Source organism: Zeus faber (genome assembly GCF_960531495.2).
Source record: "Zeus faber genome assembly, chromosome: 12".
Taxonomy (NCBI): Eukaryota; Metazoa; Chordata; class Actinopteri; order Zeiformes; family Zeidae; genus Zeus; species Zeus faber.
In genome coordinates, this window is record NC_137196.1 from 19,350,749 (window position 1) to 19,377,271 (window position 26,523).

Genomic DNA, 26,523 nt, shown 5'->3' on the forward strand with positions numbered 1-26,523 from the left:
AGATTTGAATCCCAATGCATCATGCACCCCCGTAGCAGTTCAAGGACTTACAGAGTAACAACTAACTAATGAAAAAACAATAATAATAATAATGAAAACAAATAACGAAAATAAATGAAGATATGAACAATAAACTATTATCCTTAGATTGAGAAAATTATATATATATATATATATATATATATATATATATATATATATATATATCCTCACGCTCCACTAGGGGGAGCACCTTACAGTTTGACTCGTCCTGCATTATGGGATATGCTTACCCGATGTTTCATGCCATTTTAATACTTTTTCCCATGCCACTTGATGCATACTAGGGTTTCAGACACAACAAAAGCACTCACTCTCTGGGAATATACTTTTGCAAACAGCTCATTCACATAGCAAGGTGAATTTTCATTATGTTACCGAAACAATGTTTTGAGATTGTTTCAATCAGAACGCTTCGCACATTTGACAGATGGATTCACGCGGCATGGAAACCTTTCCTCAAGCGTTGTCCTGACGTAGGCCTATAACGCTAACAATATATCACTGCAACTACTACTGTGTTGTGCTTCGTGTGGTGAAGATTCCAGAAGACTCACATGTGTGGAAGTCATCAATCAGCTGGCAGTCAGCGCAGAGCCACAACATTAAAACCACCACTAATAACCACTAATATTGTGTAGCTCCCCCTCGTGCCGCCAAAACAGCTCTGACCCATGGAGGCATGGACTCCACAAGACCTCTGAAGGTGTCCTGTGGTATCTGGCACCAAGACGTTAGCAGCAGATCCTTTAGGTCCTGGAAGTTGTGAGGTGGGGCCCCCCATGGATCGGGCTTGTTGTTCCAGCACATCCCACAGATGCGCCATCGTATTGGACCCTAACCCCGCTCAATCAACGTGGTGTAGAAGAAAACTTGATTCATCAGACCAGGCCTCCTTCTTCCATTGCTCCATAGTCCAGTTCTGACGCTCACGCGTTCATTGTAGGTGCTTTCAGTGGTGGACAGGGGTCAACATGGACACTCTGACCGGTCTGCAGCTACACAGCCCCATACGCAGCAAGCTGTGATGCACTGTGTGTTCTGACACCTTTCTATCATAGCAGCATTAACTTTTTCAGTAATTTGTGCTACAGTAGCTCTTCTGTGGAATCGGACCAGACGGGCTAGACTTTGCTCCCCACGTGCATCAATGAGCCCATGGGCGCCCATTTGCGGTTCAGTCACTCAGACCCTTACGCTTACCCATTATTTCCAACACATCAACTCCAAGAACTGACTGTTCACTTGCTGCCTGATATATCCCACCCCTTGACAGGTGCCATTGCAAAGAGTTGAGCAATGTTCTTCACTTCACCGGTTTAAGGTTGTCTCTGATCGGTCTATGACTCACGGGAATAAATCAAAATGATCCCACAAGTGCCTGTTCAGACTAAAGGTCACACACTATGAAGACCTGGAAGAAAACAAAATTGAGATATTGAGCTATTGCTGAGGGCTATAAATCAATCGGCCAAGGATTCGCCCTGGCCTCAGTTTGGTGTTGGCAGTATGTGGTGGAGGTAAGTGTGGTTTAAGCAGCCACACCCTTCTTGGGTCCGCACACCACTGTCTCCTTGAAGAAAAATCGGATATTTTTCACGACATGTAACTATTATGACTTCAGGGCATCCAATTTAACAATGAACCCTGCCTCCATCTTTCTTTTTATGGTTTCGAACACTAAACAATGGGACGTTCCAAAATGCTGAATGTCCATTTTGAAAAGGTGTCTCTCAAAAATTATCATTACTATAAAGCTGGTTTTATACATAGAGATGGTTCATTACTTTGATTTTAAAGATGATTTGTTTTCCTTTCACATTGGACCTGATACTATAGATCCCTGAATTTATCCGAAGGGAGATCGATAAAATTATGGTCTTATCTTATCTCAACTGTAAGAGAGGATATGGGCGTGGGCGGAGGTGGTCACACAGTTATTGCACCGTCATAAAGTACACAGAGTGGGGCAGATACATATTTGCTTAAGATTATGTACGGTACTGTACAAGTTCAGTGTGAACGCTCAATGTTTGTAAACAGATCTTTAAATAGAGGAAAATATTTACGGTGGGCTAGGTCGAATTTAAAGGCATTCATTGCAGCTTTTTTCATTAAAAAAAATATTGGCTTTTTATTTGTAAAATAAAAGTAAGTATTGGAAATGCCAGTACCAAGGGAATCCATTTACATAACGTGGACGCAGCGGGGCCCTTTATAGTTTGGAAGTGATGTGGTTACAGTATGTGAGGAGGGTGGTCAAAGTTATTCTTGTCATTCTTAGACACGCAAATTAACTTTTGATCATTAATATTTCCGTTGTTGGTCAACTGTAAAAAACACACACAGAGGGAAAATTTTATAAAGCAAGTTTATTCTGATTTATTTGTGGAAAAAAGGCTTATTTTTAACATATACAAACAAGAAACAAAACAAAACAAATTATTATCAAAAACAATTCAACATCTGAATTACATTTTCCTTTCCCACAACACCCCCTTTATAAAGTCATTGATATTGGACAGCAATTGTATATTGAAAACGTGAATTACACATTAAGACACTTTATGCCAGAAAGTAGAAAAACAGCACCTGTTTTATACAATATCCTCACACAAAACGTACACACACGCTTACATATATATTACATCCAAATTTTGTGCCTTTTGTGGTGGGTGTTTTGTCACGCATGAAATAGAATGACGATGTGTTTAGACTGGTCGGCAACCTCTCACACAGATACACAATGTGTGTGTCCGTCCGCCTACGCAACCCGAGTTTGACCCAGTTCCAAATGGGTCAATTATTATTTGCTATTATTTGCGTGGCATGATGCTATTTGCATCATGCCACGCTCCTGAGAAAGAGGACAATGCTCTCCACTTGACGCAACGGTGAAAGAAAAAAGTACAGTTCTACCTGGCTACCCGCTACCTCAGCTGCCAAACGACAAAAGACTCGAAGAACTTGTGTCCCTTTAAATTTACTTTCACATAAAGGGATACTCTACACTTTTAGGGGGCTTACATGTGTGAATAAATGATTATGCGTTGAAAAATAGTCGAGAATACAGGTGGATTCAAATCAGTTTATACACAGCTTTTGAGGTGCTGGAGGGTGTGTTTCCCTAATCTCACAAGAGCTAGGCTAGTTGATCCCATCTACAGCCATGCATTGTGCTAACAGTTAGCATACAGCTTGTCATTATCTCTGTACTAGACACACAGGGATGAAATTGGTGTTGGCCTTCTCGTCCCACTCTGTGTAAGATAGACAAAAAGCCAGAAAAAAACTGCAGTAGCCACCTAAGGGTGGAGAAATAACGGTGTCCTTGTCAAGGGCAACTTTCTTCAGCCTCTATTCTGACCAGCGACGCTGAATGAGCTTCGCCTGCTGCTGCTGCCGCCACTGCTCAGAGCCAAAACATCTGTTCAGACATGCGTTCATGCTTTTTCACAGACATTCAGGCTTTCCAGGGAAAAACACTATTTACCTTTTTGATCTTCTTGATCTTCCGCATTTGGTCTTTCACCCATTTCTCACTGGGGTTGCCGCACAGAAAGCGGCCCTTCTTCAGGACAAACCTAAAGGTTACACGGAAATAAAGAAACCGGTTGGTGTTAGGCACTCATGCGGACGGGCTCCTTCCTCAAACCCCTTTCTCAAAATCTCTGAATCTCCCGACATGATCTGCGACACCGCGGCGCACTGATACCTACACTGTGGCGTGGAGGTTGCAGCCGCCGTCCATCTCCTGAATCCTGAAATTCACAATCAACCTCTTGATGCCCCTTTTGACCTCGGGAACATAGTTATAACAGCAGTCGTCATAGGAACCTAGAGGAAGAGAGATTTGTATCACCTCCGATCTGCTGCCATAAAATCAATCGACTTTGCTCCAATTATGGCACGGCAGTATTTATTTATTTATTTTGGAGTCACCTACCTTGTGCCACCGCCAGACAAAGACAGGTCAGGAGGAGGACGAAGAACAGGCCGTTGAAGTGCATGGCTCCGACTGCAGCTGTGTGAATGATTAGCAAAGAGAAGAGATTGAGATCAGGGACCCTGAACAATTTGAGATTGTTTTACTGCCAATACACCCACGCCCAACAAGATCTCCCGCTTCAAATGAACCTTGGAGCTTAGCTTTGGGAAACAAAGAAAATCCGTTTTACCCCTTTATTGGTTTATTGATTTGAAATCCCTTTCTTATAATTTTGTGTTGTTTTTTCTTTTTTTAAGGGAGTATTCCCTCTTGCATTCCACTGATTTCGATTTTTACTCAGTCCCATCATCTTATTTAAAATCAGTTTGAATGGAGAGGAACAGAAAAAGGTAAAGAAAAAAATTAAAAACCTAAAATAACACTTGTTTTGTGATGCTATGCCCTAAAACGATGATCAAAAATACCAAAAAAACGAGTAAAGGACAAAGACATTTTTTTTTTCTCTGAAGAATGATGGAATGAAGAGAGCACCAAACTTATTTGCCCTTTGTATAAATGCAGCAGGTTTCTCACCTTTTATTCCCCAGGTGTTTGACTTGCAGTGTGTCCCCCGTGTCTGAATGCCTGTGCAGGCGAGATGCTTATAAAAGCTCTGCGGGGCGTGGTGCAAGCGATCATGTTTCAATAAATTCATCCACCTTTGGACCTCGGCGACAGTTCTCTTTTTACTTTCCTTTTCGATTCTGGCACCTGTGAGATGAGATTTGCCTTTTGGATTTGACATACGCGCTTGCGACTGACACATGAAACTATAATGTTCGGCGCTCGCTGTTGCCCCGTCATAGAGTTTGTGGCTAAAAACAAACATCAAAACGCTCCCCATCACTTTAAAAGTGGCGTCTCATCAAATGCGTTTCTCTGCAGTTGGCCTTTTTCCGATAGGTTGATATTTTTTTTCTTGGTCACTTGAGCTGGTGGGGATTGTTCTTTGCTCTTTTTTGTGTGCGTCCATCCATATCCACAGTCACACGTGCCTGACTTTGTCATCCTTGCACGAGAAGGCGTGACGGACCCTGCCACCAACAATGCAAACAGTATGGAAAGAACAGAGGAGTAATGCAAACACACCGGCTCTTTCTTAAATGGCACCAGGCAAAAAAAAGTATAGAATATGCTATTTTTTTACTCTAAATACAACAACAACAAACTTGGGAGTCTGGCCTGTGTTGTGCGCCAAAGGATTTTATTTCCACCTTAGTCCAATGAAACGTTTGACAGGATTGTTGAGAAACTCTCTCATTTCTGCCGTGCGTTTTACAGAACATTCTTTTCATGAAAAACCTGCTCTTGCATGTATGTAACGGCACACGGAAACTAAATAAATAAATAAATAAATAAATAAATAAATAAATAAATAAATGAACAGGAGCAGTTGTTGGAGCTTGCCCTTTGTTGAGAAACTTGGCAGGGGACAGTTTGACGTGTTATGGGATGGTAGTTGGGATTTGGTCTGGAACATTGTGAACAGGGATGTACGATGGCATCCATGGACATTTTTTTTGAATAGGGAAAAGTATGTTGCGAAATATTTCCAATTCATTCCCTCTCTCAAATTATATATATATATATATATATATATATATATATATCAAGACCGTGGTATTTCAATTTTTAGCTTTTCCTTAAAATATAAAATATAAAAAACGAAATCAGCAACATATGAGCATTTTTTCTCTATAATAGGTAGATTATGATTCCTTTCATTCAATTCATCCAAACAATACATTGTTCTGGGTAAAACAACTTCACAAAGTAAGTATTATCATGATTACTAGTATAACTGTTATGATGATGATGATGATGATGATGATGATGATGATGATGATGATGAAAATGATGATGATGAGGGTGATGATGATGCGGAGGATGATGATTACTATTATTATTATTGTTATTATTATTATTATTAGTAGTAGTAGTAGTAATAGTAGTAGTAGTAGAAGTATCATTATACTATAGCAACTGCAATCATACCATATATATATATATATACTGTATATACTGTATATAAATACATATGTATTATATTTGCATATTACACCACTAGAAAATATTTCAACACACCACATGCTGCTAGTACCATCATTATATATTCACTTCCTGCACTAACTACAATATACGTATGGAACACACTTTACTTTAGCGTACCCTGCACTGCCTGAGCTGATAAATGTGATGTTTGATGTGTCCTTCTCCCTGTTAATGTTTAATGTTTATTTTTAGATTGTATACATATTTTATTTCATTTATTTCATTATTTACCATTCTGTCAACTTTCTGTGTCTGTAGCACTTCAAGTGAAGTTGGGGTTAGTCAGCAGCTAGATCTTGGTAAACAATTTGGTTGAATGCGAAACCCAACTTGTATCTTGATATAACTTGGCTGCGTTGTATTCTGACAGTTGAGAGTGGGTGCCCTCTGAAAAGTCCTGTCAGCATTGCCTAACTCCCCCAAGTATTCCTTTCCATTTCACAGTGGATTTTGTTTAAATACTGAAAGCTTTGTGCCACATTCTAATGGGCCGTGAGTGCTCGGAAAGACATCTGATCGTGTTCTCCACTGTTTACCCCTGGCAGCCTAATGAGCCGTTCCACGAACCTCAGAGTCGTCTTTGACGGCAGAGGGATCGTTCGGCGTTCCACCTCGTCAATTAACATGACAATTTGAAACTCTCCTGCGTGTCCCGCTCGCACCAGAAATATGGGGCAGGGCAAATTGGTGTGGACAAACTTCTCTTAATGCACAAATATATCCTGCATATAAAGTATGTATATATTAGCCATATATACACTGCTGTGCCCTCGGGCGATAACGATGATTGCCTCAGAAGGAGAGCTCTGTTTTCCAGAACACATATTGTTTTTGGCTCCATGTGTGCAATCACGGTACTTCAGAGCAGGCTTTTGGACTAGAACGATGGGAAAGAGGAGCTGTCAGGGAACGGTGGTGCAGCTTGAACCCAGTTTTGTCTTCAACTAAATCATGGGACCATCTCGAGTTGTTTTAGCCAGCATGGCTGCTGTCACTTCTGTATTCATTTGGAAGAATAAATCCCTGAGAAGCCATGAATCATAGTCGGGTGAAGCCTGGCATTGGCAGGTCTTCTCTTTCGGTGTGAGTGGCAACTTTTGAGTGCTGTGCTCGAGCTCTTACAGACCAACAAAAAAAAGATTATGTGCACTGATCTGACCTTTAATTATTATTGTAGAGCCCACATAGTAAATTATTAACATGAGATAACCCTTTATTGATTTCCATGTAGGGTGATATTCAGGGGCGTGGGTTTTTTACGAGGTTGTGGTTTGAGTTCTGGGAAATCCAAGACTTGTGAATTCCCCCCTGAGGGGTTAATATAGTGTTGTCTTTAAAACAAGTTTCCTTCGTTTTGATCTGTGTGATTCTATCTCTGGCTGCTCATCTTGTGCACCTTGAAATCAGCGGCTGTGCTTTGGGAGGTCTGCAGCGAAAAAAACCCAACCATTTTCTTCTTATTGTGAAGCACCTGATGATTTATCTTCACAGACTATAAGAAAAAAATAAAGTCTTGTCTGTTTGATTTAAATGCCATTTCTATTACATCAATTGGCGTTGCGAGGAAAACATCAGCACGTAAAAATTCGACTGATGTTCCAAGAAAAACATCGGCCACACACGAAAAATAATAAACTTTTAGTGATAAAGAATTGCTGTAAAGTTGTGTTGATTTTGGCTTCCCCCTCGGGACTAAGATTTCACCCGTAAAAATGCCAACCCTGTGTGGTACAAATCATAAAACACACTGCGGCTTGCTCTGGTTTTTACCAAAAAACAAGTTCATATTGTGCAATGTACATCTGCGAACCACACTCGGTCGACTCACCAATGTGATCATTTGCACTAAATTTTGTAAAGCAACCAAGTATTTGTACTCATTCCACCTGCATCCTGTTCTTTTTGTTTACTTGGCACAATTTTTTCTGTCTGTCTGTCTGTCTGTCTGTCTGTCTATCTCTCTATCTATCTATCTATCTATCTATCTATCTATTTTCCAGTTCCAGTTCCAGTACCGATATCCCCATCTAGCGGTAGGGATAAGGTAGGTTTGCAGTCAAAACATTTATTAATTAATCCTAATATTTGACCCACGTTTTTAGGCTTACAATAATGTCAATAATGATAATAATAATGATAACAAAAAGCCGACACCACCGTCACCACCAACAAAAATAATAATAATGTACATGTAAACCCACGTTTCTATGACAACATATATGAAAATATCAAAAGACAATATAATAGTAATAACAATTAAAATATATATATATATATATAAAATAATAATAATAATAATAATAATAATAATAATAATAATAATAATAGGTATTTGCATATCCTGAAGAAAATGGGTGTGATTACTGCATCTGTTGAAGGAAGCCCCCAAAGTCGGTGGTCATTGAATAACGGTGGTCTTTTATCAGTGGCCACAAGGTGGCGCTGTTGTTGCTGTGCAGATGCTGGTGGAGGAGTCGTGGACCAAGTTCCATCTTATTAAAGACGACAGAAATGTAGAAATACCACATTATATCGTTCCCGTAGCGCCCCCTGTGGGTATAAATGTATGCAATGTTGCAGGCGTGTACATGGTGGCTGTGTGTACAACACTCCCAAATTTGGTTGCGATCCAATCCGGCATTGAAGAGTTATGCCCCGTTAAGTGCCTCCGGCCACACCTTGAAAAGTTTGGTAACCAATTACACACAAACGGCAAAAGAACGAACTCATGAGTCTCGTTTGGGGGTCCTCTGATTATGGTATGCGCCAGATTCGGTGAAGATTCGGTGAAATATCTGCCAAAAGAGTCCAAAAAAACAAAAGCGCTAAGCACTAAATCCAAAACGGAGGAAACATTTGTAAAGGCCTGAATGTGCGTGGCCCCTTCGTCCGAGGAACACACCGTCCAAAAATGTTTACCCTCCACCTCACGGTTCATGTGTAAAATGCTTAAAGCTCGACCACGCGGTGGCGCTGTTGCGCACAAGCTTTAATATGTTGAGCGCGTCTCCGCGGGCCACCTGTGTGCCAGGTATGAGGACTTGAGCGCGTATAGCAGTTGAGATATTCATGAATAATTCATAATATAACGGTTACACATGCAGAAAAGAAAAGGTAATAGCCCGCATGAGACAAATATGCTCGACATGTGAAATGGAATGATGTGTCTGTTTGCAAAAATGGGAGTGGACGCAATTCGAAAAAACGTACGGAAGAATAACAATTATAATAATAATGATGATAATGATGATAATAATAATAATAACAATAACATCAATTATAATAATATCAATAATGACAATAAGTACAAAGAGAGACGATTTTTGATTGAGTTTGATTGTTTGCAGCAATCACACAGTAATAATAATAACAACAACAACAACAACAACAACAATTATAATAATAATAGTAATAACAATACGCGTAATAATAACAACAACAACAACAACAACAACAACAACAACAATTATAATAATAATAGTAATAACAATACGCGTAATAATAACAACAACAATAATAAGAATAAGAATAAGAATAAGAATAAGAATAAGAATAAGAATAAGAATAAGAATAAGAATAATAACAATGTGGACCGGAGCGCCCCGCCGCCGCTCGGCTCTGCCTTCCCACTGTATCGTCTTCGCGGTGGGTTGTGGGTGTGAGCGGAGAAGTAAAATGGCGGACTTGGCAAACGAAGGTGAGTAGTCGCGATGTGAGAAAACAAAACAAAAAGGGCGCCCCGCCGCGCGGCGTCCGCCGGCGAGGCCACGCCGGGGTTCCGTGAAAAACACCCGAATAGGATCCCCGGGACCGGTCCGGTTGAGGGTCTGCCCGTTTTCCGTTCGCCGGCGGTTTGAGCGACACCAACGTTAACGGGCTAGCGGTTAGCATTCGACCGGGCTCCGTCTAATTCGTGGGGAGAATTGTGTTCCCGTCAGAGCGAGAGTACCCGGTCATTGTAGTTAATATACATTACGCTATAATACAAGAGGCAGTGCTTAGCTGCTGTCAGTAATATAGTTGAATGGGTGAAAAGGCGAAGGGCGTTATTTTTGCCGGCTCTTTAGATGATAATCAGCGGTTACAACAGAAACACAACTTGGCGTGTGTGTCGGTTCATCTGGGGGTTGTTTGGGGTTCTATTTACGCGGGGAGCGCGCCCTATGCTAACCAGGAGGAACGTCTCCGTCTAACGGCTGGAGCGACTGCCTTCTCACTCGCTTCCATTTAACCGTCGCAAAGTAATTATTCATTCCGTCGGTGGCTTGTGAGCGTCCGTGGCTGTTAACGAGTCCCCCGGCGCCGCCGCAAGTCATGCGTGATGACTCATGAACGGGTGCGTTGGTGCGCTACCAGGCTTAGCTTAGCTTACTGGAGCCTAGCTTAGCTTAGCATAGCATTCGAGCCCCGGTGCTTAGCGGCGAACAACCGGCGGTGTGGGCTGTTTCCTGGAACGGATCAGCTAGTATTAATGGTAGTTGGAGGCTCTAAGCCGGGACGACTCAGTTCCATTCGTAAATGCCACTTAACGCACATATCCACATGTTGTCGTGACAGATCAACAGAACAGATACATATCAGTTTGTTTTGCTAAATACGGGTCACTTACTTCATTTGAATGTTATATTTATATCCGTTTAATTACCCTATTCCCCAAGCAACTAATATCGACGCTGGGAGCCTGGTGATAAACATAGTGTGTGTGACGTTGGGAGCCTGGTGATATACATTGTGTGTGTGTGTGTGTGTGTGTGTGTGTGTGTGCACACTCACAACATTGTAGGGAAAAATCGATCCCAATTATGATGATAGCATTTCAATTTCGATGCTCGGTGTATGGTCAACAACTGTTGTGAGGTGAAGTTATTACGATCCCCCTCTAAATACGTCGCGTGTGGTAATTAATGCATTATATAATATCCCTCTATGGATCCACACCTCACATCCAGCACCTGACTGCTTCCTCGCTCCTTATACACACACTCTGTCCATTTTTTTTGAGCAATATTATACCGGTTATGTTTAAAGAAGCATTGACTTCCAGCCAGCTTAATCATGTGCTCTTATTTACCAAGCACACTTGGATTTTGGCCACGTAAAATAGCAGAGAAAGGTTTGTGGCGCTTGAAAGGTGTCTTGTCCATAGCAGTTGCTTTGGATGTCATCGTGTGCAGGTCCATTCTATGACACTTAAATGTGATTACACAAATATATATATATTTTTTTCGTCTCATTCACTGAGTTCTAGTTAAAATATTTCTATTTGGGTCAAAAGGTGGTTTTCAGTCCTTGTATGCCTTTGTTTTCTGTGACTGGGTTGGTGAAAGATGTTGAATGTTAGATATTGATGTGATGACTTTGTGATTACTGTGTGAGTTTGTAATTATGATAATAACACTCGTCTGTGTTGACATGCAGGTTCTAATCGTTTACATCCCTTCCCTTTTGGGGGGGGGGAATCTAGGCCAAGGTGTTAGTAGGGTACGGACTGGGCTATTTTAGACCCTGAAGCCATCAAGTGAAACTTAAAAGACCTGATTTGTGTTATACCCAACTTTTAACAAGTGTGACTAGCCCACATCTTCTCTTAACAGAAAAGCCTGCCATAGCACCTCCTATGTTTGTTTTCCAAAAAGATAAAGCACAGAAGGTAAGGTTTACTGTTTTTATTTGTGCCTGAAGTTACATTTGTGTGATTGTTGTTCTTATTGACGTCCAGGCTGCACTGTTTTCGATAAATGCATTTATTGGATGAGAGCTGTTTGCTGTATTTAAATCCGCCACTGTGCGAGATAATGATAGAAAAATAGGGCTGTGTAATATTATTTGCAGGTACTTAAGTATGTCTTTTATAATACTGTCTAAAATAAACAATATAGTTGAATTGTCATGATAACCATTTTTATCAAATAACCTGCAACTGGGGTTGCAAATTTGTTCGAAAAATTTGAATTCTATTGCATACCTTTTTAAAATAATGAAAAATCTATTTGGCTCTATAGCCCATCTCCTGTAAAAAGTTTGAATGAGACATCCAATTTCACAAAATCTTATATAACTTGACACGTTATTTGGCCTGCTAATCTCTTATGCTTTCACTTGCATCAACCTCAACGGCAATGCTGAGTGCTACATGATCAAATGGAGACATAGCTAATATTCATTCTGTTTTTGAATTCTATGATTTAAAGAACTTCACTCTGCTCATATTACTGCTCTTTGTATGTTTCTTTCTAATCAATCACATTGTCGTCTGTCACAGCGATCGGCGGAAGGATCAAGTGCAGAAGATGGAGAAGGTATATTTTGACATGCAAGTTGTCAGCTGTACTGCAAAGAGTATTTTAATCTGAACCGTCTTTATTATGGATGCAACGTAACTGTGGGCCCACAGTTCGATATCTATCACAGTTATTGGGCCACGGCACAGTTTCTTAATATTTAAGAAGAAGAAGAAAAAATTATATATATATATATATATTTTTTTTTTTTTTACACACTAGTTAAAATGTGTAAAAAATGATTTATATTTTTAGTATTTTTCCATAAATAACTAGTGTAACGCTCTGTGTATAACTGTGGGGGGAGTGGGGAGACAGGACTTCAAGTTCATTCGTGGTTTGTAAAACTTGGCAAAAAAGAAAACAACGGCTCATCATTGAAACTCGGTTCCCTTTGTTCCCACAAAAGAGCCGTTCAAAAGAACCGGATCGTTCTTGAACGACCCAACACTAGTGCGAGTGGAAATGAGAGCGAGAGAGTGCCTGAAGTTAAGTTTGTGATAAAAAGGGACACGACCATCCCAGGGGGTTGGTTGTTTTCGGACTGGACCCCTCAACCCCGGGGTAGTTGTAATATATGTTTGTTGTTTGTATTTAAAATGGGTCTTGATCAATAAGTAAATCAGACAGCAGCTCTAGGTACAATGTTGACTCATAAAACACATTTAAATTGATTTCACTCTTTACAAAAACATTTCTATGTAGTTTTATCTTGTGTTTCTATTGAAAGGGCTCATGAGGCCGCGCGCAGTCCAAAAAAACCCCAAAACCTCTCGCACTAAAATAGAGAAATGCTGTGCGGCTCCGCACAGACCCCGCGCGGCTGACGTGGTCAGTGGAGATGCACCAGTGGATTCAATAGCAAGCAGCACTTACGGCACTTACCCTTATGGTTCGCCAGCACGTCCAATGGACTTCTACCGTGGTATCGTATTGATTGGTATTGGTGCGTATTGAACCGTAGGGGGAGTATCGAACGATTCGAAAACATACCGTTGTATCCCTAGTCTTTATTAAGTAAGGTATTAACAGGCTGTTTGAGCTATTAATATTTGATGGCTTCCCACAGATTCCGACAAGGATGAGGGAAGCTACTGCCCCCCGGTGAAAAGGGAGAGAACCTCATCACTAACACAACAGTTCCCACCTTCACATTCTGGTGAGGCTGCACGGTGACTAAGCACACTCCTGCTTGTGATCTGGACAGTGTTTTGTATGCTGAGTGTCATGTCTATCCTCCCCATTCACAGTGCCCAAGAACAATGTATTCATGCCCTCAAGTTTCTGCCAGTCTCCAACTGGGAACTCTGACTCTGAGCCAGGTGAGCCGTTTCAACTGTCTTTGTCCTGAGGAGTTAGAAAATTTTGGAGTCACAGCCTTGATATCTGCTCATCCTTAAAGTTCATTGGGATTATTTATCTTAGGGCATACATTTGAGTAGAAGGCTGGAGTACAATGACATTTGCTGACAGGAGTTGGTTTTAAGAAGCCTTGTGATTTATGTTCACATTTCAAAGGGTTGTTGACATATATATTTTTTTACAATTTATATGGAATTTGGCCTTAAAACTCCTTAAGTAGGAATGGGTCAACAAAGGCTCTGAGGTGAAGCGAAAGAGAGGTTTTGATCACAGTTGATCAGACGCCCCAGCGGCTATGGTCCTACAGCACAGGGTTCGGACAGCAGCGCAGCTCTGGAGTTCAACACGGTTACCATAGAAACTGGTCCTGTGGTTACAAAGGTGCAAAGACAGATGGAGGGTAACCTTCTTTGTAGGTTGCCTGCGAAGCTTGGCATCTTGGATCTTTTTTTCCTTCTTTTTTTAATACCCTTGCCTCCTCTTGTGTTTCATCTGGCCAGAGGAGAAGCCTATGGGGTTCCGTTTGAAGCCACCCACTCTTATCCACGGACAAGCACCCAGTTCAGGTTAGTTAACAATTTTTATTTTATTTTATTTTTTAAATCAGTCATATGAAAGTGGATAGCACTAGTCATATTGAAACAACTGCTGCGTCTTGTACAATCATGTTACCTGTCTGGATTAAAAAAAAAAATAAAAAAAAATTGCTACTTATTGTTGACCCGTGTTAAGCGTCCCACTAGCTGTAATTTCTTTGCTGGCTTTGTCTAATTCCAGTCAAAATAAAGTCTGACTGAGCCCTCATAGAATTTGTTTACCCTGATCACCAGCAGGATAAACGTGGGGTCACTTTCAGCTCACCTTGTGTCCCTGTAGCCAGGCAGCCGATGCCACATGAGGTGTTATTGTCACACCTGCTTGGAGATTAATGTGAATTGAGAGATTAATGAGGTTTATGTGATGTGATGTATCTATATCTTTTTTTGAGGCCTATGAGGCTTTTATGACTTGTGCAAATGATCTGGGGCAGTTCTAAATTTGTAATTGAGCACAAATTAAAGTCCTAATATATTTATGAATCTCAAAATTATGTGTAAAACGTTTGTACGCAGGCCCAGAGATACTAATATAGATCCAATACACTCACAAGGAATTTGAGGCCGACCGATATATATAGTTTTGGCCGATATAGCGGTCATTATTTGACTTTTTTGACAACATCGGGATTGACAGTTATGCAGCCGATGTGTCCTCATTTTTAAATTAGTATCATAAACAAAAACATTGATTATTTATCCTTTACTTGTCTGTTTGAACGTTGTTATTGCTATTTACTAGAATTACCCACAGCAGCTCACCTGCTACTTCTGTAATAACATGTTTGTCAGTGTCACTTGTCCGTCATCCAATATTCTCAACAGCAAGACTTGTCTGCACAGATTCTGTGTAAGGTAATAAGTGACTTATTACTCTACTTTTGAGTTGCTCACCAAAATAAGCACGGAAGTCCGACTAGGCATTATAAGTCCCTGTTTGTTTACTCTCGCTCCATGTGCAGATAACGTCAAATATTTAGGTAAATATTGCTCTAAAGCAGTTCTACCGCTGTTTTGCAACATAACTTAGGGGAGGGACCATTGTGTTTTCTATATTTACTTATTTAATTGCTCATTGTATAATCAAAGTTACATTTTCTTTTCACGTATTGAAGTTTAATATATTCAATATTTTACAATATTATATATATATAATATAATATTGAATATAGTCTTCTACATTTTTATCTTTCAAAAAGTTCTTTGTGTGTTTTTATTTGAGTGTTTATTTCTTTTTATTAGCTTATAAATCACATTTTCCCAAATATAGAAACTTTAATACAATATAAGCTTTTCAAATAGATTTGGAAAATCTTGCACTTTCTGACAAAATATCAGTCAAAACTTCAGAAATTCGTAGGCCTCACTAAAATCAGATTGGCGTCGGACAAAAAAAAAATCTGGCACCGGTTGGGCTCTACAAGGAAAGTTGTTGAAATGCTTTTATTAAAGCAAGGGCATTGGTATTTGTTTAATGTGTGTTGTAGGCCTCCCCAGTCAGAAACCCAAGGAGCAGCAGCGTAGTGTCCTTCGTCCTGCCATGCTCCAAGCACCACCCTCCAAGACCCACGCAGAGTCGAGTGAGTGTGTCCACACTATTTTGCCTCTACGGCGTTTCTGATTTTTGTCCCCTAGACAAATTAAGTAAGTCTACATTTCACAGTATCAGAAAATGGATGGATGTTCCCCCTTTATCATTATGTTGGCAGACTCCAGCTGTGGGACCAACGGAGTGAAAAAGTCATCGGACGAGGCACCTGGGGCCCAGTCGCTCTTTCTGAACAACACAGAGCACTCGGTCAGCACAGCTAAATCACCGGTGAGGAGCAGCGGCCACCGTCTCATCTCAACCTGTCTTTTTGTTTTTTGGCTGGATAGAAAAAGAACGGTAATATGTCCTGTAGTTTTAATGGGAACGAAAATGACTCTGCCCCAAATGAGTCTTGCCACCCCAGGGTGGTCTGAAGCACTTGTGAGGCATCTTCATCAAGGAAACTTGAGACTTTTTATTTTTATTTTTTATTTTTTTATTTTAAATCAGAATAGGAATCAGTGACTGAACTGGCCCAATGAATGCGAACCTCATACATATAATCCATTTCCTCTTTATAGAAACATGAAAAAGAGGAAGACCGAGCGAGTGGTAACAAAGAGGGAACCAGAGGAGAGAAGAAAGAATCGGACGTAGCAGCGTCCTTTGTGTTTGGTCAGAATATCAAGGACAGAGCAAAGGTTTCATACATTCGAATTATTTTGCATGTCCCCTATTGACCGATGGGTTGTTCCTCCTCGTAGCCTCGCCTCTATCAACATGTCTTTTCCTCCCTAGTTGGAAGAGAACAGGACAGGCGACAAATCTAAGGACGGTGTGTCACTAGAGTCTCAGTCAGAGGGCACCAACTATTTCCTACAGTACATCTCCACCCCAAGGTAATGTCGGCAGGAAGTTTTCTTGATTTTCTTTTTCTATTATTTCTTTTTCTGGAAACGCTTCTCCAGTCTCAGACTCAAACTAATTTACAATTGTTTTTCCCCCTCTCTGCAGCTCAAAAAATGCAACAAATAATATAGAATCCGGGGCAAAATTTGTCTTTGGACAGAACATGTCAGAACGAGTACTGGTGAGCAAACACGGCCTCTTGTTTGTTTTTTAGTGACAATCCATAAGATGTTCTGTGGGCAGGATTACACTGCAAATCCCAGAATTCCATACGAAACTGCAATGTATTTTTCAACATCCTCGTCTTCGCTTTGATGGTCCCTTGCTTTATCTAAAGAATACCCTCTGAGAGATTCTGATTTAAATTGATATTTTTTATTATCTTTTTGTCTTGATCACTTGAGGTGGTGGGAATCTTAAATTTTTTTTTCGAGGATGCAGTTTTTCAAAATTTTTATTTATTTATTTTTGTGAACTTTATTCCATATCGACAGTTTACTGACCAAAACAAGTTTGTACTGGTGCTTTACAGAATTCACTGTGGCTTTCTTTCACTTCCTGCATGTCAATACATTCTAGCCGCTGAACAGAGGGCCCCGCCACCAATATAAAGCAGCACATACATAAGCTATCAAAAACATGTATCAAATAGGATTACCTTCTGGATTACCGCTAAATCTGTTTGTGTATATATGTCTATGTATTCCTTAAATTGTGGTGTAAATCTCTAAATGGCCAGTCTTTTTTTCATAAATGATGTATATTATTTTCAGAGTCCACCCAAGGGTGAGTCGTCAAATGAGGAAGTTAAAGAGTCTTTGGGCACACTGGCATCAGAAACCTCATCACAGGACTCCACCTTAGAGAAAGGTAAACAAGCAAAACAGACATGTGTAGACAAGCATGCTTAATGATCATAACTACAGATTTTAACTGTGTGCCCGGATTGTCATTGAAAACCTGAACAGCATTCAAGTTGAAATTATGTTTTGCCATGGTTGGAGATCGTACATTTATTCATTTTTTTAAATTAAAAGTAGTAATATCTCCTTTTCAAAATGTAGCTTATCTTTTGCTTTAATCAATTTGACTCAACACATGGATATTTAGGTTACTTGCGGATTTATTATTTGAAATCATTCAAGAAGGCCTACAGATACCAATCAATGAGAAATTTTACTAACAAGAATACATATCAAGTAGAAGAGAGAAGTGCAACAAATAGCCGATCATGAGTGCCATAGAAAACCTGTTTCACTTTCATACAACTATTAACAATAATCACATATTGTGTTTGAATATCTCAAGTTCAAGTGTTATTCATTAATTCTACATTTGAAAGAATGCAATTTATTTGTGAGTGGTTCTGGACGGCAATATATGTGCAGTTGAGTGTGTGAAAAGGAAGAGGCTACTTACATTTTCACTCGCTGGTTGACATCTGACACTTTTTGGCTTTTACCAGCCTGTCGACATAGGGGACCAGTTTCTTGGTAGCTGCGATTCTCATTATGTCATTTAGATGTCCGCTTGTCAGCCGATTGCACGGTTTGGACGTGTCAATGTTCATCACGAGGAAGCCTGCTCGCATAGATATGTTGTCCCAAACATACAAAGCATCTTTGTTGCAAAGGCTGTCATCTTTGTGTAATTTGGCGTTAGACCTTGATCGGATTCCAATCCAACAGATGCAAATTTATCCTTCGACGGTACGCTACAATGCAGTTGGATGAGCTCCATCTTGAGTTTCTCTGGCACATCTGATGCGTTGATGGTGAACGGAAAGCAAAACAGTGCAAAGTCCTACTCCAGTTGAATGAAGACAGTGAATCGATGGTTAAACTGGCATGTAGTCCTGGACAGCATGTTCTTGTATGTATCCATACTGTCCATGTCGACAGGTAGAGATTTTAGACGGCGGAAGTGGCCTGGGTTGTGCTGGGAAAGCTACGTCTCCCACAGAGACTGTTTCATTTGGAAAGCTCGGACGCTATCGTAGTACTCTCACGAGTTTGTTGTCGGCCCTGCATGTCCATGTCCATTACAAAGGCAAGATCTGTGAGCCAGTGTGGCTCATCTCACTCTGTCAACTCTGTCTCTGTGGCTTTCCTTTCTGCTCCGTGAATTGGGCAATTTCGTGTGTAATTTGAAGAAGTTTTTGACCACTGCTCCTCGGCTCAACCTGCGGACCTCAGTGTGGAAGGGCAAGCCGTGCGTGATATTGTGTTCTGATAAAAAGAGCCTCAAATTGCCGATGGTGAAGTCCTTTAGCGCTGATAAAAGTCACAGTTTGGATAACGACACTTGTGACGTTGCCCGTTTTCAGGCTCTTGCTGCTTGAGGCTTCTTTATGTAATATACAGTGAAAGTTCCAGAACACTTGCTCTGGGTTAACAGCCTGAACCTTCTCTCTGAGTTTTACAACCACACCTGCCCTTTTCCTGACCGTTGATGGTGCACTGTCTGCTACCACACTGACTGCGCGACTCCAGTCCACCTCCAGTCTGTTGAGGGCCCCGACAAGGCTAGCGACCGCGTCATTAGCCTTGGTAGTGTCTGTCATTGGCACGAGCTCTATGAACTCGTCAGTGATTGTCAAATATGCAGTTTCATCAATAGCATTAGAGAATGCAATAAAAGACTCAAATTTGACTATTAAAATCTCCAGCCACAGTAGTTCTCGACAAGCTAACGTTAGCTAAAGCTTGTCGCTTCTCAGGGCATACCGGCTCGGCTGCCTTTAGCATGCAGGTCTTCACTAATTCCCCTCTGAGAGCGTTTTGGACACTGCATCGGTTTCACTGGCAATGATATAGCTGGACTCAACTGCTCCATCATGTGTCTCTAGACATATGGAGTATATAGATTGTTGTTTTTTTTTTTAGAGATGATGCTAGCTCATGAACCTTTTCAGTTCATAGTCGCCCTGTTTACTTGTCATATTTTTCTGCATGGGTCTTATAGTGTTGTTTGATGTTAATGCTCCTTTGCTACAGCCACTTGTTGTGAGCAAATAAGGCATATAGCTTTGCCATGTACCTCTCAGAAGAAAAACTGCTCTTTCCATCTATCTATAAATACCCTACATTCTGTGTCAACCTTTTTCTTGTTTAGCAGCATTCTTGCCATGCTAGGCTAACTTAAAGCCATTTTTCATGCAGCAACTCAGTTTTTCCTACTCCCTGCGGATGGAGATAGTTCGTAGTGCTCGTTTTAGTTCGTTAATCATCACAGAAACTTCTCACTGTGCTTATTACTAGGGCTGTCAATCGATTACAATTTTTAATCAAATTAATTAAGAAGAATTACACTAGTGCATGCCCATTCATAATTTAGGACTTTCTAAGACATTTTAATGTTCAACAAAACGTCAATCATTCAGTTCTGTGTTCCACAATGGAAGATTAAAATTGCATTCAAATTGTGACTAAGTCGCAGAGCCCTGAAGCCCCGCCCCTCGCTGGCTCACAGTTCGCTGTTTATTGAAAGTGTTTTCATATTATCAGTGTTGCATGTTCAAATGACACCAAATTCGACACTGCACGTCCTCCCCAGCAATACACTTGCCAAGTGTGAAGTCGATCGGATGAACCGCTGTCGAGATAATCGAAGGACACACACACACACAGACAGACACTGAGATTCCGTCCTTAATAGTTAGATGATCTGTATTTAATGAATCAAATTTATCATAAATAATCACATTTATCAATATTTGCTGGGAAAAGCCCCCAAATGAAGATATTTCAATTAAAAGACATTACATTATGGCAGACAAGTAAAACATTGAATAGACATTACAAAAGGTGACTTTAGAAGTCAATATATTGTTTATATCAATATCTTAAAGCAAAATGTATTAATTGCGTATTTTTTTTTTTTTTTTAAGCGCGTTTTCTTTTTTTTATGATTAACTAAATAAACGCGGTTAATTGACGGCCATACTTATTACACTTAGTTGTTAATAACTGAATGCAAATATTTTAATAAAAGAAAAAAGTTTCCTGGCGGGCCGTATCTCTGACATCTCATGATTTTATACATCATGGATTAAAGGTATTGAGAGAGATGCTGAACTTTAGTAATCCTCCTGGGGAAATGAGGTCACTGCAACAGCAGGAAATTATAGATAAGCAGCAAAAGAAGATCATGGCGAAGAGATGTTATAGCCAAGGATGCAAAAATAACACCATGTGGGAACTATTGCATTAAAATAAGCACTCCTACATGAGCAATTTTCAGATATTCAGCCTAAAAGTCATTGAATAATCTTGAATTTATGAGGTCTTTATTTTCAGAAAACATTCTATGAGATTTTTCCATATACCCGTCTCCAATTGAATGAAGTTCTTCAGCATCAGTCAACATTTCTGATGTTTTGAAACCCTAAGCCCACCACTGAACTTAATACCTGCCTTCATATTCACCTGCTGCACTCCTGTTATCCACGAACCCCCCCCCCCCCCTTTTTTTTCCCAAGATAATCCTTCTTAGTGGTCCGAAGTTCTGTGGAAAAAAGTAACATTTCGATTGTCATCAGTTTAAAGAATCATCTACCTCATTACCTGTCCTGTTTCTGGCTAATACATAATACCCACACTCGGCCCTGTACCAAATATACACTCACTGAGCACTTTTTTTTTTTATTAGGAACTCCTGTACACCTACTTATTCACACATTATCTAATCAGCCAATCGTGTGGCAGCAGGGCAATGTAAAAAATCATGCAGGTACGGGTCAGCAGCTTCAGTTAGCGTTCACATCAACCTTCAGAATCAGGGGAAAAAATGTGATCTCGGTGTTTTGGACCGTGGCACGATTGTTTGTGCCAGGCGGGCTGGTTTGACTATTTCTGTAACTGCTGATCTCCTGGGATCTTCACACACAACAATCTCTAGAGTTTACTCAGAACGGTGCGTAAAACAAATAACAACCAGTGAGCGGCAGTTCTGCGGACAGAAACGCCTTGTTGATGAGAGAGGTCAACAGAGAATGGCCAGACTGGTTGGAGCTAACAGGCTATGGTAACTCAGATAACTCACTCTGTACAATTGTGGTGAGCAGAAAAAACATCTCAGTGGTCTACACGCCTTGACGACACGTCGAACCTTGCAGCGGATGGGTTACAACAGTAGACCACGTCTGGTTCCAATACTGTCAGCCAAGAACAGGAAGCTGAGGCTGCATTGGGCACAGGCTCACCAAAACTGGACGGTTGGAGACTGGAAAAACGTAGCCCGGTCTGATGAATTTCGATTTCTGCTGAGGCACACAGACAACCAACCACAGGAATCCTTGGACCATGCCTTGTGTCAACAGCCCAGGCTGGTAGCGGTGGTGTAATGGTGTGGAGATTTTTTTCTTTGGGCCCCTTAATACCAATCTATCATCGCTTGAATGCCACAGCCTATTTGAGTTTTGTTGCAGATGTATGTGCATCCCTTCATGAGCACAATCTTCTAATGGCTCCTTCCAGCAGGACAATGCACCGGGTCACAAAGCAAAAGTAGTCTCAAACCGGTTTCATGAACGTGACAATGAGTTCAATGTCCTTCAGTACCTTCCCAGTCACTGCATCTGAATCCAGTAAATACCTTTTGGGATGTGATAGAACGGGAGATTCGCAGTATGAACGTGCAGCTGACAAATCTGCAGGAATTGCGTGATACAATCATGTCAACATGGAGCAGAATCTCAAAGGAATGTTTCCAACATCTTGTGGAATCCAGGCCAAGAAGAACTGAGGCTGTTTTGAGAGCAAAGGGAGGCCCTACCCAGTATTAGTACGTGTTCCTAATAAAGTGCTCAGTGTGTGTCTTGTACTTACATTTATACCGACCTGAAATACTTTATTGATTAAGGGAGAAATTATTTGTCCAGATATATGCTTAAATTTAGTTAAAATTTGTGTTAAATGGAATTATCTGATGCACACAGACAGCCTGAAAATACACAGAAACCCAGTCGATGGGCAAGGAGTTCATTTGTCAAAACTATATTAACTCAAAGTTCTCCACTGACAACACCAACTGCATAACCCTTCATTCTATACTGAGCCAACACTCCCAAAACCAATAGACAACTTTCTGAACGCATTCGCATAAAGACTCCTGACGTCTGTATTGTTATAAATAAATAAATAAATAAATAAATAAATAAATAAGTATTTGCTTTCCAGCAAACAGCGCAACAGAGTCTTTGGAGGAGTCTGCGGCAGCCTACACCAAAGCAACAGCCAAGAAGTGCATCTTAGAGAAAGTGGACGTCAAAACCGGGGAGGAGTCGGAAAGCAACGTTCTGCAGGTGACTCGCTCAATCCCTCCCCGCTTGTTCGGACACCGATCGGAGGGCGACGCCGTGACACACAGTGACACACCGTGACATACCGTGACACACTGCTTTGCTCTTCCGCCCCCAGATACAGTGCAAGTTATTCGTGTTTGAGAAGACCGCCCAGTCGTGGATCGAGAGGGGTCGAGGTCTCCTGAGGCTCAACGACATGGCGTCCACGGACGACGGCACGCTACAGTCCCGTCTAGGTAACAGGAGTGAACGATGCTTGCTTCATACGTCAATGATTTGTCTTTTCTGAGCTCTAGCTCATCGTTATAGCGACAGTAACTTCGCTCAGATAGCAATGAAGTCACTTGGTGAGGAACATAAAGACTTCAGCACCGACCTGTGGCCCGAGAGCTGTAGCCTGCTGTCAATGTACGATGAAGAAATTCAAATTCAAGAACAAATTGTAATTATTTACTTAAAAATATGTTTTAATTTAAAAATGTATTTTCTCAAAGTAAGCCTTTATGGTCAAGGTGATAGGTAATGAGATATTATGCTTTTGTACCATTTTGGGGTGCCTTGCTCTAGTAATTTGGTCTGTCTGTGTGTGTGCCCTCTAGTGATGAGGACCCAGGGTAGCCTCCGATTAATTCTCAACACCAAGCTGTGGCCTCAAATGCAAGTGGACAAGGCCAGCGAGAAGAGCGTACGCATCACTGCCATGGACACAGAGGACCAGGGGGTCAAGGTCTTCCTAATATCTGTAAGTATTTCACACACACATCCAGGTTATGTGTGTGAAGGTAAGATACCTGGATGAAAGCTCCCTCTTCTTGTGACATGCCACACAGTGATGACAGCGGCATCACTGTGTACCAGCAGAGGGCGCTCTTTTGAAATGAATTGGGAGTTTTAAACACACTGCGTGAGGTTGTTTTTTTTTTTTCTTTCCGTGGTGTAGTTAAACAGCTCATTTCTGAATGCTCAGATTTGTATTTCCCAGTGAAATAAAGGTCTGGAGGAAATGAAAGCCAGATTTTTCTGTGGCATATTCCCTGCATTACTTTGGAAATGCGCACATGCATAGATGCTCTGGTCAGATGACAGACTTCCTATGTTGTTCTGAAAACAGCCAACAGATCGGAGTGTGTACTCTCTAAATGTCTTAGGAGAATGTTATTTCTTATCTGGATCCACAAAAACAGAAATCAAGCGGGTTATGAAATGTTTTCGTGGACAGTTCAAACTTTGTACAGATTTACGGACTTCATCAAATTTGGATACATTTCTTTCCGGCTGTAAATTTACAGAGGTTGGTGACCCTGACTTACGCAGAAGATAAATGGGGTCAGGGAGACACATTTATTATTACTAGACCAATGATGTGGTTTGTCTGGTCCCAGACCAGCTTTTGTATGTTGGTAAATGTCCCTGTCACCATGGAGTCAAGCGGTTTGTTGTCTTTGTGGGCTCAGAATGTATCATTGCAGAGAGCGATATGACAGGTAGATGTTTTTGATGGTTGGAAGATGTTTAATATCCCGAGAGGGAAATCAGAACTGCTTCAATTTCATAAATTATTTTAATGAAAGACCGTACACATTTTCATGGAAGAGGGATGAGAGTTTGCTTATTCATCGTGTTGCGACGTTTCTAAATGCTGAGAACATCCACATAGTTTCTATTATGACACAGATGACCCCTTGGCTACTTGGCTCCGTGTAATTGCAATATTCTCTAGGACAAAATAAAACTTGAGCATTTAGTCCCTATGGATGTTTTTAAAACTTATTTAATATTTATGCTGATGAATGTGTGTTTTCTATCAAATCACTGACATGGCATTGCATGTGGCATTGCTTTGGGACTATTTACGCGGTCTGCTTTGCGCCAACACATCTTGTACACCTTATTTTGTGTGCTTTATTTTTTTTTTTGTCTGAATTTATTTGACTTATATTGTGCTCGGGGGCACCCTTGTAAAAGATAATGTGTTCTCAATGAACAAACAAACACCATCCAGAAGGTCCAGATGTGTGTTCTGCCCTTTAACTGCATCCTCAAGCATCTGTGAATCTTTATGTTTATCTTAATGTCTTCTGATTTGCTTCTTTATTCTTGTGTGAAGCCAGAAGGCCAGAGTGAACCAGCTACCACTACAGGATCTTATGAATACTTCTTTCTCCAGGCCAGCTCCAAGGACACCGGGCAGCTGGCTGCTGCGCTGCACCACCGCATCCTGGCCCTGAAGAGCCGTGCAGAGCAGGAGCCCGAAGCCCCGACTGAGAGTATCCCAGAGGCGGAGGTACCGCAGTCCAATGAGGATGACAGCGACGAGGAGGCCAACACCGCCTCAAGCTCCAACCCTGCCACAGGTGTGTGTGTGTGTGTGTGTGTGTGTGTGTGTGTGTGTGTGTGTGTGTGTGTGTGTGTGTGATTGTTCCTCAAATGTATCTTATGAAACAAGACAATAGTCAGACAAGTTATTCCCAGAATATCTTCCAATTATCTATATCCAGGTATTCGTAAAATGATCTGTACCCAAGTATTCGTCAAAAGAAAATGGTGCTGTTGACCAGACGCCATTGAAGCCGTTGTTCTGTGTCTCCAGGAAGTACAGAGGGTGGGGAGAGCCAGGCTGCAGGGAGCACATAGCGCCGCCCTGCAGGAGGACAGCCCACTAGGATGCTGCTGGCTGTGCTGTCAAAGGCATTTTGCTGTTAGACATCTCCACGGACACCCCCGCCCTGACCAACAATGGTCCTCCAGACCAGTACTTTTTTTTTTTTTCTTTTTCTTTTTTTTTTGGGATATTTAGAAGCCTAGCTCCAGGATAACAACACCCACCCCGCCCGCCCAACCTCACCCAGCCACCCCCACCCAACTTTGTGCAGTCCATCTTCTGTGCATTCAACGTTAAATCTCGGAGTCGTTACTCCTCCACCCCACCCACCTACCCCAGCTGTTTTTTTTTTTGTTGTTTTTAAATTTTTTTTTTTTGTGTTTATTTTTATTTTTCGGGTATCTAATTTTTTTTTTTCTTCCCTTCTTCCTTCAACAGCAAAAAAAAAAGACTTCAAAGCTTTTGTTTTGGGACTCGTCAGCTCATCATATTGATGAGCTTAAGGGTGTTCTCCTCTACATTTTAAAGTATGGCACATGTTAAGACTGCAGTTTCTACTTGGGGACCTTTTTACTCACTAACAGCCGACCCTCCTGGAGCCACAGGAGCTTCATCCGCAGTGTGTATAGACCAGTCGTCCGCTCAGTCGTCTCCACGTCGAGCTCTGCCTTTCCTAAAACCCACCATCCCAATAACCAAGTCTGCTAGTTTAGTTAACGGCAAACATAATTTATTTTTTTTTCTTTATTTTTTTTGCTTTCTTCTTCTTTTTTTTTTTTATCATTTTCACAAAGAAACTCAACACATATGCACTGTTGGTAAATGGTTAGCCAAGACCACTGAAATTGTTGACGATAGC

General features: G+C 41.0%; 2 protein-coding genes across 2 annotated transcripts in view; one reads left to right on the forward strand and one right to left on the reverse strand.

The window, feature by feature from the left end:
- Positions 1 to 2,392: 2,392 nt before the first annotated feature.
- Positions 2,393 to 4,605, reverse strand: ccl25a (chemokine (C-C motif) ligand 25a). Its single transcript, XM_080011593.1, has 5 exons — positions 4,562 to 4,605; positions 3,986 to 4,063; positions 3,759 to 3,876; positions 3,533 to 3,623; positions 2,393 to 3,447 (listed from the first exon to the last, which is right to left on the reverse strand). The coding sequence occupies exons 2-5, from the start codon at positions 4,047 to 4,049 to the stop codon at positions 3,397 to 3,399; spliced, it is 324 nt and encodes a 107-aa protein (XP_079867719.1). The 5' UTR covers positions 4,050 to 4,063; positions 4,562 to 4,605; the 3' UTR covers positions 2,393 to 3,396.
- A 7,072-nt stretch (positions 4,606 to 11,677) lies between these two features.
- ranbp3b (RAN binding protein 3b) overlaps positions 11,678 to 26,523 on the forward strand; it is a 15,356-nt gene continuing 510 nt past the window's right edge. Inside the window, exons 1-16 of the mRNA XM_080010642.1 lie at positions 11,678 to 11,729; positions 12,342 to 12,378; positions 13,430 to 13,519; positions 13,611 to 13,682; positions 14,223 to 14,288; positions 15,806 to 15,898; positions 16,028 to 16,137; positions 16,431 to 16,550; positions 16,648 to 16,748; positions 16,864 to 16,939; positions 17,532 to 17,628; positions 22,938 to 23,062; positions 23,178 to 23,298; positions 23,662 to 23,804; positions 25,230 to 25,416; positions 25,653 to 26,523. The exon at positions 25,653 to 26,523 is cut by the window's right edge and continues 510 nt beyond it. Of these exons, the coding sequence (XP_079866768.1) occupies positions 11,697 to 11,729; positions 12,342 to 12,378; positions 13,430 to 13,519; positions 13,611 to 13,682; positions 14,223 to 14,288; positions 15,806 to 15,898; positions 16,028 to 16,137; positions 16,431 to 16,550; positions 16,648 to 16,748; positions 16,864 to 16,939; positions 17,532 to 17,628; positions 22,938 to 23,062; positions 23,178 to 23,298; positions 23,662 to 23,804; positions 25,230 to 25,416; positions 25,653 to 25,696 (1,515 nt within the window). The 5' untranslated portion in view covers positions 11,678 to 11,696 and the 3' untranslated portion in view covers positions 25,697 to 26,523. The remainder of the gene's footprint in view (positions 11,730 to 12,341; positions 12,379 to 13,429; positions 13,520 to 13,610; positions 13,683 to 14,222; positions 14,289 to 15,805; positions 15,899 to 16,027; positions 16,138 to 16,430; positions 16,551 to 16,647; positions 16,749 to 16,863; positions 16,940 to 17,531; positions 17,629 to 22,937; positions 23,063 to 23,177; positions 23,299 to 23,661; positions 23,805 to 25,229; positions 25,417 to 25,652) is intronic.